The sequence below is a fragment of the Musca domestica genome, unplaced genomic scaffold (assembly GCF_030504385.1).
Source record: "Musca domestica strain aabys unplaced genomic scaffold, Musca_domestica.polishedcontigs.V.1.1 219, whole genome shotgun sequence".
NCBI classification, from domain to species: domain Eukaryota; kingdom Metazoa; phylum Arthropoda; class Insecta; order Diptera; family Muscidae; genus Musca; species Musca domestica.
The window spans coordinates 570,620-587,408 of NW_026712261.1; the positions used below are offsets into that span (position 1 = coordinate 570,620).

At 34.2% G+C, this 16,789-nt stretch overlaps 1 protein-coding gene across 3 annotated transcripts in view; it reads left to right on the plus strand.

The window, feature by feature from the left end:
• The first annotated feature begins 2,834 nt into the window (after positions 1 to 2,834).
• LOC101901470 (G protein-activated inward rectifier potassium channel 3) overlaps positions 2,835 to 16,789 on the plus strand; it is a 35,346-nt gene continuing 21,391 nt past the window's right edge. For 2 of the 3 annotated variants that reach the window (XM_005183446.4, XM_005183448.4), the window contains exons 1-2: positions 2,835 to 3,381; positions 13,241 to 13,562. In XM_005183446.4, coding sequence (XP_005183503.1) covers positions 13,285 to 13,562 — 278 coding nt within the window. In that variant the 5' untranslated portion in view covers positions 2,835 to 3,381; positions 13,241 to 13,284. The remainder of the gene's footprint in view (positions 3,382 to 13,240; positions 13,563 to 16,789) is intronic. The other variant, XM_005183449.4, reaches the window with a different exon arrangement.

A 16,789-nucleotide genomic window follows, 5' to 3' on the forward strand; every position in this document is an offset into this window, starting at 1 on the left:
TTTTTTTGTTTCCACGTGTGTTTGTGTGCGACAATTTGTTTAGATTTTTCTAAAATAATTGAATTATTTTTAACAATAGTATTTGTTTAGTATTTATTTGTTTATACTCACATAATTCGTGGGTATTATTTTTAAAGTGTATTGTTTTTGAAGCTTGTGTCTAGTAATGTGTTAATTAGAGTGCTAAAAATGTCGACTCCCTTGTTTTTATGCTATATCGGACCAACAAATAATATTATTTGTAACACAATTAATATTATTTTTATTTGTTATACAATTAATATTACTTACCACAAAAAGGGAACTTTGATATAAGATAAAGCAAAGTCGATGGGATGGACAAAATGTCTTTTAAAGATAATAACACTTGGCTTTTCCTACCAAACTACTAGCGTAGGATATATCTCTGTCTAGTACCCCAGAAAGCTATATATTAATTGAATTCGTGATCGATGAACATGAAGAGTTGACATACTTGCGAAGGAGAGACCCTTGAGGTGAGCCAGAATCCGCTATTTTTACAGAAGAGATGTCGTATAAAAATTTAATCTCGAATTTGTAATGTGGTCTACCTTTTGACTGCATTTGTTTTTTGGTATTTTGAAATACATCCTCGCAAAAATAGTTCAACGTAGTTCCAAGATTTAGGTTAGCCTCAAGATTTATCAGATATGGATATCCTGAAGTTCTTATCCATATTTTTCAACTGAATATAAAATGGGTATAATAATTGGATTTTAAAGGATTGTATACTACAACCAATTTTAAACAATATGAATGTCCACATGGCGAAGGCCCGGAAAGTAGTTTACAATAGTTGAAATATAGTTTTATAAAAAAAATTAGTGAAAACAAAAGTCAGTATTATCGTTATTCAATGCCGAAAATAAGAAGGAGCTGATGTATTTGGATAATGCCTAAATACCGACCGATATATTCTACTTTTTATCTTCCACCATGCATAGTATGCAGGGTATATTAAGTTCGTCATTCCGTTTGTAACTCATCGAAATAATCATGTTAGACCCAACAAAGTATATATATTCTTGATCAGCGTAAAATTCTAAGACGATTTAGTCCTGTCCGTCCGTCTGTCGTAATCACCCTACAGTCAAATCGAATTAAGGAAGGAAGCTAAAATTTTGCATAGATCTTTTTTTTTGTCTGCAGGCAGGTCAAGTTCAAAGATGGGCTATGTCGCTCCACGATATCGTATAGCCCCCATATAACGGTACCTCCCGATATTCGGTATTTCGATGATTTTAATCACATTTTTCAATGGAATTGTCTGAAATTCCACACAAGGAGTCCCTTGTGAGTACTTTACCCCTGAGAGAGAATTGTCTATATAAGTCCACGATATCGTATAGCCCCCATATAACGGTAACCCCCCTATATTCAGTATTTTAATGATTTCAGCCACACTTTTCAATGGAATTGTCTGAAATTCCACACAAGGAGTCCCTTGTGAGTATTTCACCCACTGAGAGCGAATTTTTTATATAGGTTCACGATATCGTATATCCCCCATATAACGGTAACTCCCGATATTCGGAATTTTGATGATTTTACCCACATTTTTCAATGGAATTATCTGAAATTCCACACAAGGGTCCCTTTGTGAGCACTTTATCCCCTGAAAGAAAATTGTCTATATAGGTCCACGATATCGCATAGCCCTCATATTACGGTACCTCCCGATATTCGGTATTTTGATGATTTTAGCTATATTATTCATCGATTTTTTTTCAAGTTCCGCATTTGAATATTGTAATGGCTTATGACAAAAGTTGCCTATGCAGGTCCATGTCATCGTATAGACCCTAATATAACGGCTACATTCGGATTTTATTATACCCTCCACCATAGTATGGAGAGTATATTAAATTTATCATTCCGTTTGTAATACCTCGTAATATACATTTAAGACCCCACCAATTATATATATTCTTGATCAACATAAAATTCTATGTCGATTTATCGGACGGACTGTCCGTCTCCCCGTCTGTGGAAATCGATCTAACTTCCGAACGAAATGAAGTAAGTTGATAAAAATTTACTCAAATGTGTCTGCAGGACTTTTTGAAAATGGGCTATGTAGGTCCACGTCTTCATATATTGGCCCTTTGTTGGGAAGGTACCAAAAGGAATGGTCCGATCTTTACCATCTTTATAACAGATTGAGATGTGCCAATCGTTTTTTCCAATGATTGTTTTTCGGGCTTAACCACCAAGAAAAACCGGTCTTAGTCCCCATCATAATGGGGATTACCAAAACGAATGGGTATATAAAAAAATTACATTTTTCGTCAGTGTATTTCCGGCACCGGCTTACGCGAGCTTAAATTTTCTAAATTCATACCATTTTCTTCTAAGAATTCTAAATATAGTGTGGTATGGATAATGTGTCGTCCAAATAAAATGTAGATAATTATGGTGTATAAACAAGCGCGATGAATAAGGATCTGCATTTTGATCAGTTGTTTTGATCAGGAATTGTTAACTTCCTTCAACGAAGTAGATGGAACTTGATAGATTTATATAAGAAATGCGCAATGTCTTAAAATGCCTACCATTGTTATTGATGCCCTGGTCACAGTTATTTTTCAAAGCATTTATTCAATTTGTATTTATTTTGAATAATTGAATTTCGAGTCGACAAAGAAACGTAAATTTTGAAGGCTAAAAATATTTCCTTCTCCAAATCTCATTAACTGCAATTATCGAGTGCACCTCCTATTTTACATGTGTTGATTAGTTATAATTGAGTCTTGTTTTCTCTTTGTCTGTTCAACGTCTGTGGCTGTTTGGGGGGATCACTTCATTGACATAGCCACACTCTCGCAAAACGGGTGGCCGAACATCAAATAGCAGTTACCCGTTCACACAAAAACAAAAGTGTAATAAAAGTGATCTGTCACTGCTGGAATTCAGTTTCAAATGCAACACTCGACCGTTAAAACAGAAAAGAAACAAAAAGCGCGCTCGAACAGAACAGAACGGAACGGAAGAAAATCGAATGCACTTCCCCGACGTGAGAAGAAATTAGCCACCGAATAAAAACGTCTAGCAGTGAAATTTTGGAAAACCAGAAATATTGAATACCAAATGTGTTGATTAAATATCCAAATAGTAATCAGATCTTAAGCGAAGCGCGTAAAGATGTGTGAATTAATAATTATTTGAGGGGTTTTATTTTGACAAATCTTGGCTGTACCTTAAGTCACCCGCCCATTGTCCATCAATCATAATTATCGCCTGGAAAGTGCTAAAATATGTGTTAATTTTATTGCTTTTAAACATTGTTCGAGTCCAGTTTTTCTGGGTGTGTTTGTGTGTGAATGTGAATATTGGAACGCCTTCCAAGAGTTAAACGTTGATGTAAGTTCATTTGCAAATAGTGTTATTTTTCATAACTATTGTTTTGTAATCGATCAAGTTGGGTTTTATCTAATTAATATTCAATATAAGTTTTTTGTTTAAGTATATTGAATGCAGATCTTTTTTATATTTGCTATTGTTCTGTGCATTTAATACTGGCATAAAACTACATATACAGATTTTTATTATCTATATCCGTGTCTGAAATCATTTCTGACAAATTTGGCAGACAGATTGACGTCCAAAGAAAGAAAATATTCAGTTGACAATGGTAACGTTGATTTTAAACAAGTAAGCAAAGGCTACAGTCGGGAGGGACCAACCCTGTGATACTCTACAGCAGTACAATTTATGGTAAAGTTTCTAGGCAATTCAGGCAATTGTCCCGAAATTTTGAATGGTTCTGAGCCTAGGGCCAATATCCGATCATACTTTAAAAAAGGAAATGAACAAATTACTTCAAAACCCTGCAAAACGAAAATTATATAATAAATCTTAGTAATTCGTATAATTTTTTTTATAATCCAATAATGTATTCCACTATCTTACAGGATTCATTCCTTCGCTTTAGTTTATGGTTCATTTCATACCTTAAATATTTTCTGATCATCTCCAGATATAATAAGTTTTTATACGCTACACCACATAGTGGTAAAGGCATTATGTCTTTGTGCATTTCTTTGTTACATTGACCAGGAAGCGAGATAGAACAATAGTTAATTTGAGGATCTTCATGGAATCACTTTCTGAGTCGACTTATGCATGTTAGTCCGTCCGTAAGTCTACGTATTCTTATGAACAAAATGCAGGTTGCATTTATTATCCGATTCCAAACAATATTTCTTTGGCCCAAGGACGTACCCTATTGGTGACAATCGGTTCAAATTTAGATATTGCTCCCATATATATATCTGAATCAATAAATGACCAATATCAGTCCAAATCACCTGAATTTTGGAACATCCTACCGAATTCAGTCCAGAAGCAAGTACATCTGGGAGAAAATTGGTTCAGATATAGCTATAGTTACCCATATATATAGTTGATCAGAATTGGGGGTTTAAGTCCCTCACATGCGTAATACACACCCCACAAGAATGATATTTGGTATCAGATAACTTATGGAGCTCAAAAATACCTCTGTCAAATTTCTATGTCATTATCCGATATCAGGTTTATTATGCACCAATTTGCTAATATAAGCCCAAATGGACTAAATTATGGCAATTCCGACTGAATTAATCATACAAGTTCTTCAAATTTGGTGAAAATCGGTTCAGATATAGCTATAGCTCCCATATATATGTTTCATTCGAATTGGGATTTTTAGTCCTTCACATTCGTATTATGCACTCTACAACAATTGTCTTTGGTACCAAATATCAGATACTGCTCGAATATACCTCTATCAAATTTTATCGAGATCGGTTCAGACTTTTTTTCCCCAAATAGAACAGATTTTTTATATTCAACCGAATTTGACTCGGTCCGGTATATCTGTTGCTCCAAGAAATGTTTATACCCTACACCACAAGGTGGTCAGGGTATTATGTCTTTGTGCATTTGTTTGTAACAGGCAAAAGGAAACGAGATAGACCCATAGTTCCTTTTGATGATCTGCATAGAATCACTTTCTGAGTTCATTTATGCATGCCAGTCCGTCTGTCCGTCCGTCTGTCCATATATTTTTGTGAACAAAATGCAGGTCGCATTTATTATCCGATTGATATGAAATTTTTCAAACAACATTTGTTTGGCCCAAGGACGAACCCTATTGAAATTGGAGATAATCGGTCAAAATTTAGATATAGCTCCCATATATATCTTCGTCCGATTTGCCTTTTATTGTGCACCAAACGTGTAATACCAGCCCGAATAGTATGGAATTTTGCACATGCAACCAGATTAGGTCTAAAAATAGGTATGCCAAATTTGAAGGAAATCGGTTCAGATATAGCTATAGCTCCCATATATATTGTTCATCCGATTTGTTATTTTTGTCCTCCGCAGCCGTAATATGCACTCTGTAAAAACAATATTTGGGGAAATATATCAAATGCAGCTCAGAAATACCTTTGCTAAATTTTATCGAGATCGGTTCAGATTTGGATATAGCTCCCATATATAACTTCGTCCGATTTACCTTTTATTGTGCACCAAACGTCTAATATTTGCCCAAATGGGATGGAATTTGGCACATACGACCGAATTCAGTCTAGAAAGTAGTATGCAAAATTTGGTGAAGATCGGTTCAGATATAGCTATAGCTCCCATATATATTGTTCATCCGATTTGTTGTATTTGTTACCCACCGCCGTAACAACGTTATTCAGGGAAATATATCAAATACAGCTTAGAAATATCTTTGCCAAATTTTATCGAGATCGGTTCAGATTTGAATTTAGCTCCAATATATATCTTTATCTGATTTAGAATTAATTTTGCACCAAATGGGCAATACAAGTCCGAATTTAAAAGATACAAATGCTTCGGCGTATTTAGTCCTTTGAATTTTAAATTATAATTATAATCATAGGGTGTATGATTGAATTCTCCCATAAAAACTATTACTTGTTATGTGGAGCTCAACTAAATTAGCAAAGTGGTGTAGGGTATCATAAAATCGGCCCCGCCCGACTCTAGGACTTTCTTTACTGGTTTTAATATAATCCTTATCGAAGTAGTATCATGCACTATACAGCAATGTTATTTAGTTAATAGTTGGTATGATCTACTTCACATACGAGTAAATTCACAATATTAACTTGTTTTGCAGCGGGAGCTCTACTGAACACGCATAGTGGTGTAGGGTATCATATAGTAGGCCTCGCTCGACTTTTGATATTTTCTCACTGGTTTTTTTTTTACAAAAACTTTCTATAGCTTCTAAATGCACCCTTTTAACGAATAAATAATTTTTTTAATATAGAATGAAGTTATGATTTATTAGGTATATACCTATTGGGTACTTTAGTATCCACTGTCCATCTCCTTTAATATATCTAGACAGGATCGTTTGAAAAGCTTTTTCGTAAAATTTTCAATAACAATAACTTCCAGTATTACTCGTAATAACAACCATATACCCTCTAGAGTACCAGAATCTCAAAAACATCGGCAACTACATTATATCTGCATTAACAAATAATGACATATTTCCCAAAAAATAAGTGAAAAAGTAATAAGCTCGGCCAGGCCGAACTTTGAATTCTATCCATCTTTTAAAAGGAATTTGGAAATTTAAAAAAAATCCGCTGAAAAATACTATTAAAATCATAAAAATGACGAATATAGGACATTTACGTTATATTGGGACTAATGCGATTTGTGTCACCAGCCATTACCGTAATGAAATATGAAACAAGTTACGAATTCGGGATTAAATTGCGACCAAAACACCGAAAAATACTTAAATATGTCAGTACAGTTATATGGGGGCTTTATCAAAACGTGGACCTATATAGACTATTTTCAATACCAAAAGTTCTGCAACCTAACACACATTTGAATAAAACTTTATTAACTTACTTAATTTTGTTAGGAAGCTATATTGATTTCCATGGACGGACAGACAGACGGCCGAACGGACGGACATCGCTAAATCGACATAGAGAATTTTATGCTAATAAAGAATATATATACTTTGAAGGGTCTAAAATTTATATTTCGTCTTAGGGTTCTAATCTACAAAAGTGGAACTTTCTGATGAGCCACTTAACCAACGGCCAAACGCATCGCAAACTAATGAAAAATATGAAAGTGCGAAGAGTTTTGCCGAAGCACATGCACTTCGGCTAACTATATTTAACGCAGTATAAACATTTGTTATTCTATAATGATTTACCGAAATAAGAAGTATTTTTGGCCACTAAAAGTCGACAGATATAAATAAAAGAAATTTATTTTGTTTTAAAATTTGATGTTAATTTTTTAAGTTGTCCATTGTTGATATTAAACTTACAATCTTATGAGATAGAGTCAATCACGCAGCACCCTGTCCCACTGTTCCGAAGATTAATTCAGGGAAGCATTCTATCGCTCTGAAATTTTGCTCAGACATTCAAATTACCTCTAATATGTTTGACATTAACAATGGGACTTATCGGCCCACGTTTCGGTAAGGCCCACACATAGCGTTACTTCCTGATTTTTGGTATTTTGAAGGTTTCGGCCACAATTTCAAACGCAATCATGAGTATCTTGACATTTTGAGTTCTGAGCGGACAAAATCTTTCCCTGCTAAATTTTGTGAAGATTAATCCACAATTAAGTATTGACGGTATATAACTGCACTTCCAAATTTTAGGTATTTTGGGAATTTCTCCCTGCAAAAAATATAATGGTACTTCCTAATATTAGGTATTTTGAGGGTTTCAGACAGAGTTTTTTACAAACTTATTATTTGGTTTCCCAATGGATGGATGGAAATATTACGAAAATTGCCTATATAAATCCAAAATTTGAGTTAAGCCAGAAAAAATAATTTATCCTTTGCAAAACCTTCTAAATCTGAAGGCAAAAATACTACATATTTTTATGAGAAAAGGAATAATTATAAAAAAAATATAAAACAATACAAATTTGGCTAGCAATTAAGCCTTCCTATCTGAAATAGACTAAAACCTTAAAACTCCACATACTTTTCGGATATGGCTTAAATAAGGTAATATTTTGAATTAATTTTTAAAATATTTTTACATCATTATTTTTAATACTTTTTTATTCTAAAACACTGATAACTACCTGTTTTCGATGTTTCAATTTTAAAATAATAACTTTTGATGAAAAAAACTAAATTATTGCACTTGAAAAAATCCAAAGAAAATTTTTTTCCTTCTTCTTGCTAAAAAGTGAAATATTTCTTAACTTTGCCACTGTGTATTTAAAAAACTAAACAACGTATGACTTTCAAATCTTCGGTACTGAAGTAGAATTTAGTGTTCAATAATAGTTTAGAAACATTTATTCCAAAAGACGAATTTCATTTTTCAATTAATCTTCATGTTTTGTGATTTAACCCTTCTGTGCGACATTACTCGTTTCTTGGTAATGAGAAATGTAAGTACTTATTTTGTATGTTTTAGGAATAACTCAACATACTGGTAACGCAAAGGAAGTTTTGTACACGTTAAATAAAGATTCAGGTCGAGTGTCAAGAAAATAGATCGAATGGTTCTTTTGAATTACTTTTTTCGCGCAAACCCCAGATATTAATATCTATTTGATTTACATCTTTACTAATTGAAACATTATAAGGAGGAGGTTCACACCAAACTACGATTACATACAGACGTCTTCCGTTGGTGTAGGGGACAAAAGTAAAGTTTGTAAATATTTTTTGTATATAATACAACATCTAAATTTATCGTCATTATATATGTCGCATAATTCTGACCATGTTCATAAATACTCATGGAATATTCAAATAATTTTATTCAATTAAAATCGCCCCTCCATTTAGGAAATATGTTTTGCATTTGTTTTTTGTTGTTGCTGTTGTTTTATACCGGTATTTACACGCCTCAACACATGCCACACCAAGTTGGATTGATTCGAACGAATATAGTTTGCATTGCAGTACCCAATATTTCATTCACATAGAGGGAAAAAAAACGAAAAAAATGATCGGTACACACGTTTCTATACTCGTATTCAGTATTTGCTCCGTTCTGTAATTCCATAATAAATCAATAAAACTTATTTGCATTTTCATTTCATTTTTTTTTCATTGCGTCCACGACTTTTGCTGTACGTGAGATAATTCTCTATTGATTGTCGTTCTAATGACGGTACTTAGAGCAATTTTTATTCGTCTATAACTAGGTAAAAGGTTGTGTTCTCTTTTTTACAAAACCAATGTGTTTGGAGGAGTTAAGACATGTTTTACAAGCGGAACAAAACCGTCCTCAAAAATGGCCACGATTCCACCACCTTGTGGTATAGGCTGTTATGTTCTTCTGCATGTCTTAGTACTAAGCAAAAGGAGTCGATTTATAAATGTCCGTCTATCAATGTGTACTTGTCAGCAAAGAACACCTTCAATGTGGAAAAGGGGTGCCCTCAGATACTTCTCTGCGAGGACGAAACCGGGACTAGGAAATAGTACTATAAGAAGAGTGATCTATTTTACCTTTACTTAAATGCAATGGTCATAATTATCTAATAACAACTAAGCCCATTATCAATAACAGTTTCTAAAAATAGATATTTTTTAATTAGAAAAAAGTATGTATTTTCTGAAATTGAAAAAAAAAATCGTCTTAAGGACACTTCAAGCTAAAATGTTAACTAAATGTGTGAGATTACTTAGAATTAGTATGTTTATTACCGAATACTAAATAGGAAAGAAATTTAATGACAACAATAATAGGAGGAAAACAATGTGAGCCGTTATTGAAAATTTGTCGTGGTTTAAAAATTGGAGCTGATATCATTGATATGTCGAATATCAGGGAGGGCTTACATTCACTTAGAACCTGAAATGATGAATACAATACGAAGTGGTGGACAAACATTTAGTACCTTAAATGTCATTTTATTTAAGAAGTTGTGACATGTTAGTAACATATTATCAGTCGGTATTACCAAGAGATATATACCCCCAACTTAGTATCTGACCTAAGTAAAGATTACAGAGAATCGCTGACTTGTTTCGCAAGTTATAAGATATACAAATGCTTAAAAATGTGATCCTTTGTGGAAGAGGAACCAGAAGGGGTGGGCCGATATATATCATCTTCACACCATATCTTTTGTTAGCAGTATTGGAATGTGCAAAGTTTAGAAGGAATCAAATTCATATTTCGTATTTTATAAGAGATGTAGGAAGGAGTGGACAGATACATTCCATCTTCACTCCAGATCTTTCGTAAGTAGGAATATTGGGATCTGTGAAATTTGAAGAAAATCGCGCGCTTATATCGCTTTCATAAACGTTTTATTATTTAAAATGTTGACCCCTTTTTGGAGAGGTGCCAGAAGGGTTAGGTCGATGTCTATAATCTTCACACCAGATCTCGTCTTTGTAGAAATATTCGAATGTTTGAAGTTTGAAATGAATCAGATACTTATTTCGCATTTTCTAAAAGATATAATTATTCAAAATTTTGAAACGTCCGATATATATCATCCTCATACCAGATCTTGTGACAATCCGACTCTTATTTCAGATGTTATTAGATTTATAATTTTTAAAAATGTTTACTGTTTGTGGGGGAGGTTCTTTATGGAGTACTTCCTTTCTTGTTCTTTTAGGTAAATTATTTTCTGTAAACATTTTGATTTTTTTTTGTTATCGTGGGCCCAGCCAGACAGACAGACGGACGGACAGGCATTAATGGAACGACTCCAAATGTCCTGAAACGAATTTGGCCCAAAGAGACTTGGAGTCTAAACTCTTATTTCGATGAGATATGATATATATTCTCTATAGCCATATGGCTGAGGGTATAAAAATTGCAATGGACGTTTTTTAAAGCAAGAAATCATTTTTTTTTAACTAGCCATTTGAATAAAAAAGTAAAGGTATTATGTTCATAACACTTTTAAAGGCTCGAAAACGAACAATTGAAAAATACTGTTTAGATATAGATAGATATACTGTTTTTACTGGCATAAATGGAAGGAATTTGAAAGCCTCATAAGTCTTGAACGCCTCGTCTGTATAAACATGATCTTTAAAATAGCCCCAACAAAAAATTTGTAAAGGCGTAAAATCTCACGATCTAAGCAATTAATCGATCAAGAATGTGAAATTAAATGTTCGCGCTGCTTGGCACTGTCTTGTTGAAACCTCATGTCATGCAAGTCAAGAGTTTTGGGTATAACTTTTGTTAGAATTTAAAATGTTGTTAGAATTTAAAATAACTAAAAAAAACTTTAAGTTCGGCCGGGCCAAACTTTTAATACCCTCCACCTTAGGGTAAAGTAAACATTAGAAGAAATGCCGAATATCGGCAGGTACCGTTATATTGGGGCTATACCAAATCATGGACCCATACATGTAATGTTTTGCCAAACGCACAGGGACCCGTTATGACCTACAAATACCAACTTTCAGACAAATCCGTGAAAAAATGTGGCATAAATCCGCCACCGGAGTTGGAACCCATTATGACCAACGAATACCAATTTATAGACAAATCCGTGAAAAAATGTGGCAAAACAAAAAATTAATATACCGAATATCGGGAGGTACCTTTATATTGGGGCTATACCAAAACGTGAACCCATACATGCAATGTTTTGCCACACGCGCAGGGACGTTATGACCTACAAATACCAATTTTCAGACAAATCCGTGAAAAAATGTGGCATAAATCATCAAAATACCGAATATCGTGTGGTACCGTTATATGGGGACTGTACCAGAACGTACAGTCATTTTCAATACAACCATCCTAGACACAATACAAGTTTCTCTGCTAAATTTTGGCGCTCTACGTCAAATAATGTGGGCTGTATCGTGATTTCAACAGACAGACGGACATCGTTAAATCGACTTAGAATTTTATGCTGATTATGAATATATATACTTTATGGGGTCTACGACGAATATTTAAGGATGTTACAAACAAACATAATATACCCTCCTTTCCAAGGTGGAGAGTATAAAAAAAACACGGTACCTACCGATATTCGGTATCTTGATGATTTTTGTCTCATTTTTTCACAAATTTGTCTAAATAGGTTCAATGTGTTCTAGCTTTTGTGGCGAAACATTGTATGTATAGGTCCACGTTTTCGTATAGCTCTCATAAAACGGTACCACCCGATATTCGGTATTTTAATTATTTTAGCGACATTATTCACATTATATTATTTGGTTTTTGAAGTTCGTAATGGATACTACAACCTATGACAGAAAATTGTCTGTGCAGGCCCACGTCTTCGTATAGCCCTCATATAACGGTACCCCCTATATTCGGTATTTTGATGACTTTAGGTACATTATTCGCCGACTTTTTTCAAGTTTCGTAATGGCTTATGACAAAATTTTCTTTTTATTATTATTATTACTATAATTTTCTTTTTTTTTTTTTTGAAAATTGCCAAATTTGTTGCCTGTGGTAAAGGGTATTTAAAGTTCCGGCCGAACTTACAGATTTTTTACTTGTTTAGTAACTTTTTATACCTTCAGTCTAATGGGCCCGTCTTTCAGATGTACCTTATTTGTGTGCCATTTAGTACGAAGTTTCAAAAACTCCATTTTATCAGTTTATTTCTACATTCGACGCCTTTCTGTTTCTTCTGGGCTTTAATGGGGCTATCAATCGCTCATTTTTTACAATTTTATATGTATATCTTGCATATTGGCCATGTTATAAACTTTTTCCATATTTTTTTATGAAGTCATTATCAGTATAACTTATATCAAAGGGACAAGTTCTTCTGTTTATGTGAACTAGAGTAATTTTGAGATTTTTTATCTGTTTATGTTTTGCATTTTATTTCCGTTATAGCCTAAATATTTGTACTAGTTTTAACTAGTTTCCTGTAACGACTTTCAAGTTAAATAAAGATTGTGTGAATTATTTTTTTTTCATTTCCCCCCTTCAGTCATTATGACATCTTCCACTTTTAGAAATAAACCTGCTTCTTATCATATATTTTGTAATTTTTATCTCAAGTAGTCTACAGATTCTATTCAATGGCGATGATTTTATATATGATATGACGTATTTAAGTCAAACACTTAAAAAAAAAAACAAAAAAACTTCACACAATTGTATTTAACTGTGAAAATGTTCTCGATTGCAATGAAAATACGTTAAATATAAACATTGCATTTGTGTTAAATTGTTTACCAACTCATTAAGCTAACCGAATGTCGTGTCGTGTTTTCTTCTTCTTTTTTCAGATTATTTTCACCTTAAGTCAATATCTTGTGTAAATATCAGAAAAATGATTTCACGTTTAAGATGCAATTTAATGAACAGCTATTCAACATCCGATGATGGTAATCAGACTTCACCGGAATCAGATAAATCTGTAATGGAACCGCTGGCCGATCCAAAGAAATTCACCAAATCGGTGTCAATTGATCCGGAACCAGATTCATTGGATAGTGTACTCTCGAATCCTCATTCGTATCCAATAACAATAATTCCAAATCGTCCCACCACCTACTATGGCCTGACAATGCACAATGGCAAGCCGTTCACAAGGCAAGCGAGTTGCAGGTAAGTGAAATGAAATCTTTTTTGTGATTTTGGAAATTTGGGTATGTGTGTAGTGTCTATAAATGTATTGATGTGATCGAAACCCGCATCGCAGTGGTGAAAAATGGCTAGTGAGCGCAATATTCCATTCGACAAATATTAAAAAATGAGCTCGATGTAAAACCATTGAAATTCCAAAAAATGCAAGAACTTACACAGCAACAGAAAGAAAATAGACTCAAAAGAGCTAAAGATTTGCTATGCTTGGCCGAAAGTGGTGAACTGCCGAATTTGGTTTTCTCCGATGAGCCGATGAGAAAATATTCGTTGTCCAGGACTTTGTAAACAAACAAAATGATCGTGTTTACTTTTTAAAAATGAAGAAAAATATAAAATAATGCTCAAAATAACAGTATTTAAAATTTATCAATTATCTATCTCGGTCTGTGTTTCCGGTTTATAGTTCCGCGATAACACTCGGCGTTTATTCTGATGCCACGGTCGATTAGTACGAGCGGAGAGCGACCATCGGTTGTTATGGCGGCCGACACCATCACCGTGGCCGGTGCTTGAGTTTGGTGGCCAACCGAAGGTGCACATTTTCTGTTTGCAAGTAAACACGATAATTTCGCTTGTTTCCAAACTTCTGGACAACGAATGTTTTCTCATCGGAGAAAACCAAATTCGGCAGTTCACCACTTTCTGCCAACCGAAGCAACTCCTTAGCTCTTTTGAGTCTAATTCTTAGAAATGACAGCAGTCTGAAGAGTTGGAGTTTTTTCGTCTCACCCTGTATAACCCATTCCCAGTTACCAACAGAGACCTTAATATCAAATTCCGGGATTCCAGCTCTATCTCTTCACCCAATTTTGTACCACTTAGTACTTTCCATATAATTATAGCACACATTTCCACAACCAATTCCATATTTCAATACCAGATACCAACAGAGAACTCAATACCAAATTGGAGGATTACAATCCTATTCCTACACCCAATGCCAAATTTAGTACTTTTCGAGGAACTTTAGATATCAAATATCGGCATTCCAGCTTAGTAACACCATTCAGTGCTCTTCGCACAATTATAACACACATTTTCAAAACAATTTCCATATCTCTATCCCTGATACCAACACATACCTTTCACCGAATACCAAATTTAGTACAATTTAGTACTTTTCGTACAAATTTAGAACGAATTTTCAAACCACCACTAAATCTCGAACACAGATACAATCAGTAATCTAAATATCAAATTTCTAAATTTATCTCTGTCCTTCACTCAATACTAAATGTGGTAGCATTCAGTAATTCTCGTACAATAATAGTACACATTTCCGAAACCAGCTCCATATGTCCAAGGTACATATGAACATCGACCCTGATTCCAAATTTCAGATTAAAAGTACCATTTGTTCACCCAATACCACATTGTACAAAATTTACTGTTATTTAGCACTTTTCGTGCACCCGTAATACACATTTCAGGGATCAAAATATCAAAACTCCGAAATTCAAACTCCATTCATCCTAATCCTAACTGTTTATAATTTAGTACCATTTAAAACGGTTCCTACAACTAATACACATTTCCAAAACCATCCTAAACCCTACTTTCCAATTTAGGTTCCCATACCAAATGTCAACTTTTTAAATCGTTCGGCACAAAGTCTGAAGTTTTATCTGACTAGTCGGGTCGACGTAGGGCCGAATTCTGAGCAACTTGTCTGAGGATTTTTTTTCTGGTTGTAGAGTTTTTATACCCTACAACACTATGTGTTGGGGGTATTATAAGTTTGATTGGGCCAAAAATTATGTAACACCTCGGAATATTGGTTTCCCACGTAGGAAAGTATATATGGATCTTCCTATCTCGCCGAGCTGAGTCGATCTAGCTATGTATGTCCGTCCGTCCTTCTGTCCGTCTGTCCGTCTGTCCATGTTAATTTGTAATCACTCTACAGGTCGCAATGATGGCCCGATCTTCACGAAATTTAGAATGGAGGTGGGGTCTGGGCCAGAATAAAACCCTATTGCTTTTGGAGATGATCGCATAATATTTAGGGGTTGAAATGGTCCAAATACTGAAAAATTTCCTGATTTTGCAGTTGCTCTACAGGTCGCAGTTACAGACCAATCGACGCGGAAGTTAGCAAGGGGCTAGAGCTTAGGGCTGGCCAGAAGTCTTCGAATTTTCGTGGTCATCGGGTAATATTTAGTGGGTGAAATAGACCATAGAATTTGTGTTAAATAAAAGTCAAATTTTTCATTAAGCCGCGAATATTTTTAATCCCGGCGAAATCACAATAGATGAAGAGGTCAATTCGGACCGTTACGTAGATGCCGATAGTAAATATATCTGATATATTCGGGAAATATATACAATGTAAATATACAATGGAAGGGGATGTTAGCTAGAATGCATATATCTCAAGAATGGCTCTACCGATTTTGACAAATTTTGTCAATTCAGAATGCCCTCTTGGCATAAGAGAAAAAATCTAAAAAAAATCGCATAAAAATGTGCCAATAATGGTGTTATTATAGATTTTGTAGTATTTTGTGACATTTTTTATTTTTTCATATTTTTTATCGCATGGGATTTTTTCAATTTGACTTATAATATTGAAGTATACATTTTGCAAAATTTTTTTCACTTTACAACACGGGTTGGGGTTATTATATACAGATTGCAATTATCATCCGATCTTCACGAAAATTTTCACAAGGGTAGGGTTAGGCTCAGAAGAGCCATTGATTTCAAGGATGACCGCAATATATTTAGGGGTTGAAATGGACCAACCACTAAAAATGTTCCTGATTTTGCAGCCGTTATAAGATCGCAAATAGAAAACTAAGGACTCGAAATCTCGAATGTAGTTAGGGTTTAGGACGGCGGTTAGAATGGACCAATACTTTTGTGTGCAAAAAATACCAACATTACTTACAAGCGATATCCCAAATACACAAAAGGCGAGCTTCTGGCTTTTTTATGCTGCTTTCGTTGATGAATATAGCCAAATATCGTAGTCAAGGAAATCATATATATGGGTCTAAATTTGTAGATGCATAGCGGCTTCTTGCTTTTAGAGATGATCGCAAAATATTTAGGGGTTTAAATGAACCAAAAAAGAAAAAAAATTCCTGATCACAAAATTGAAGCCAATCGACACGCCTGAGAAGAGAGTTAAGGACAGGGAAGAATTCTTGAATTTTAGATGACCATTGGATTATATTCTATATTTT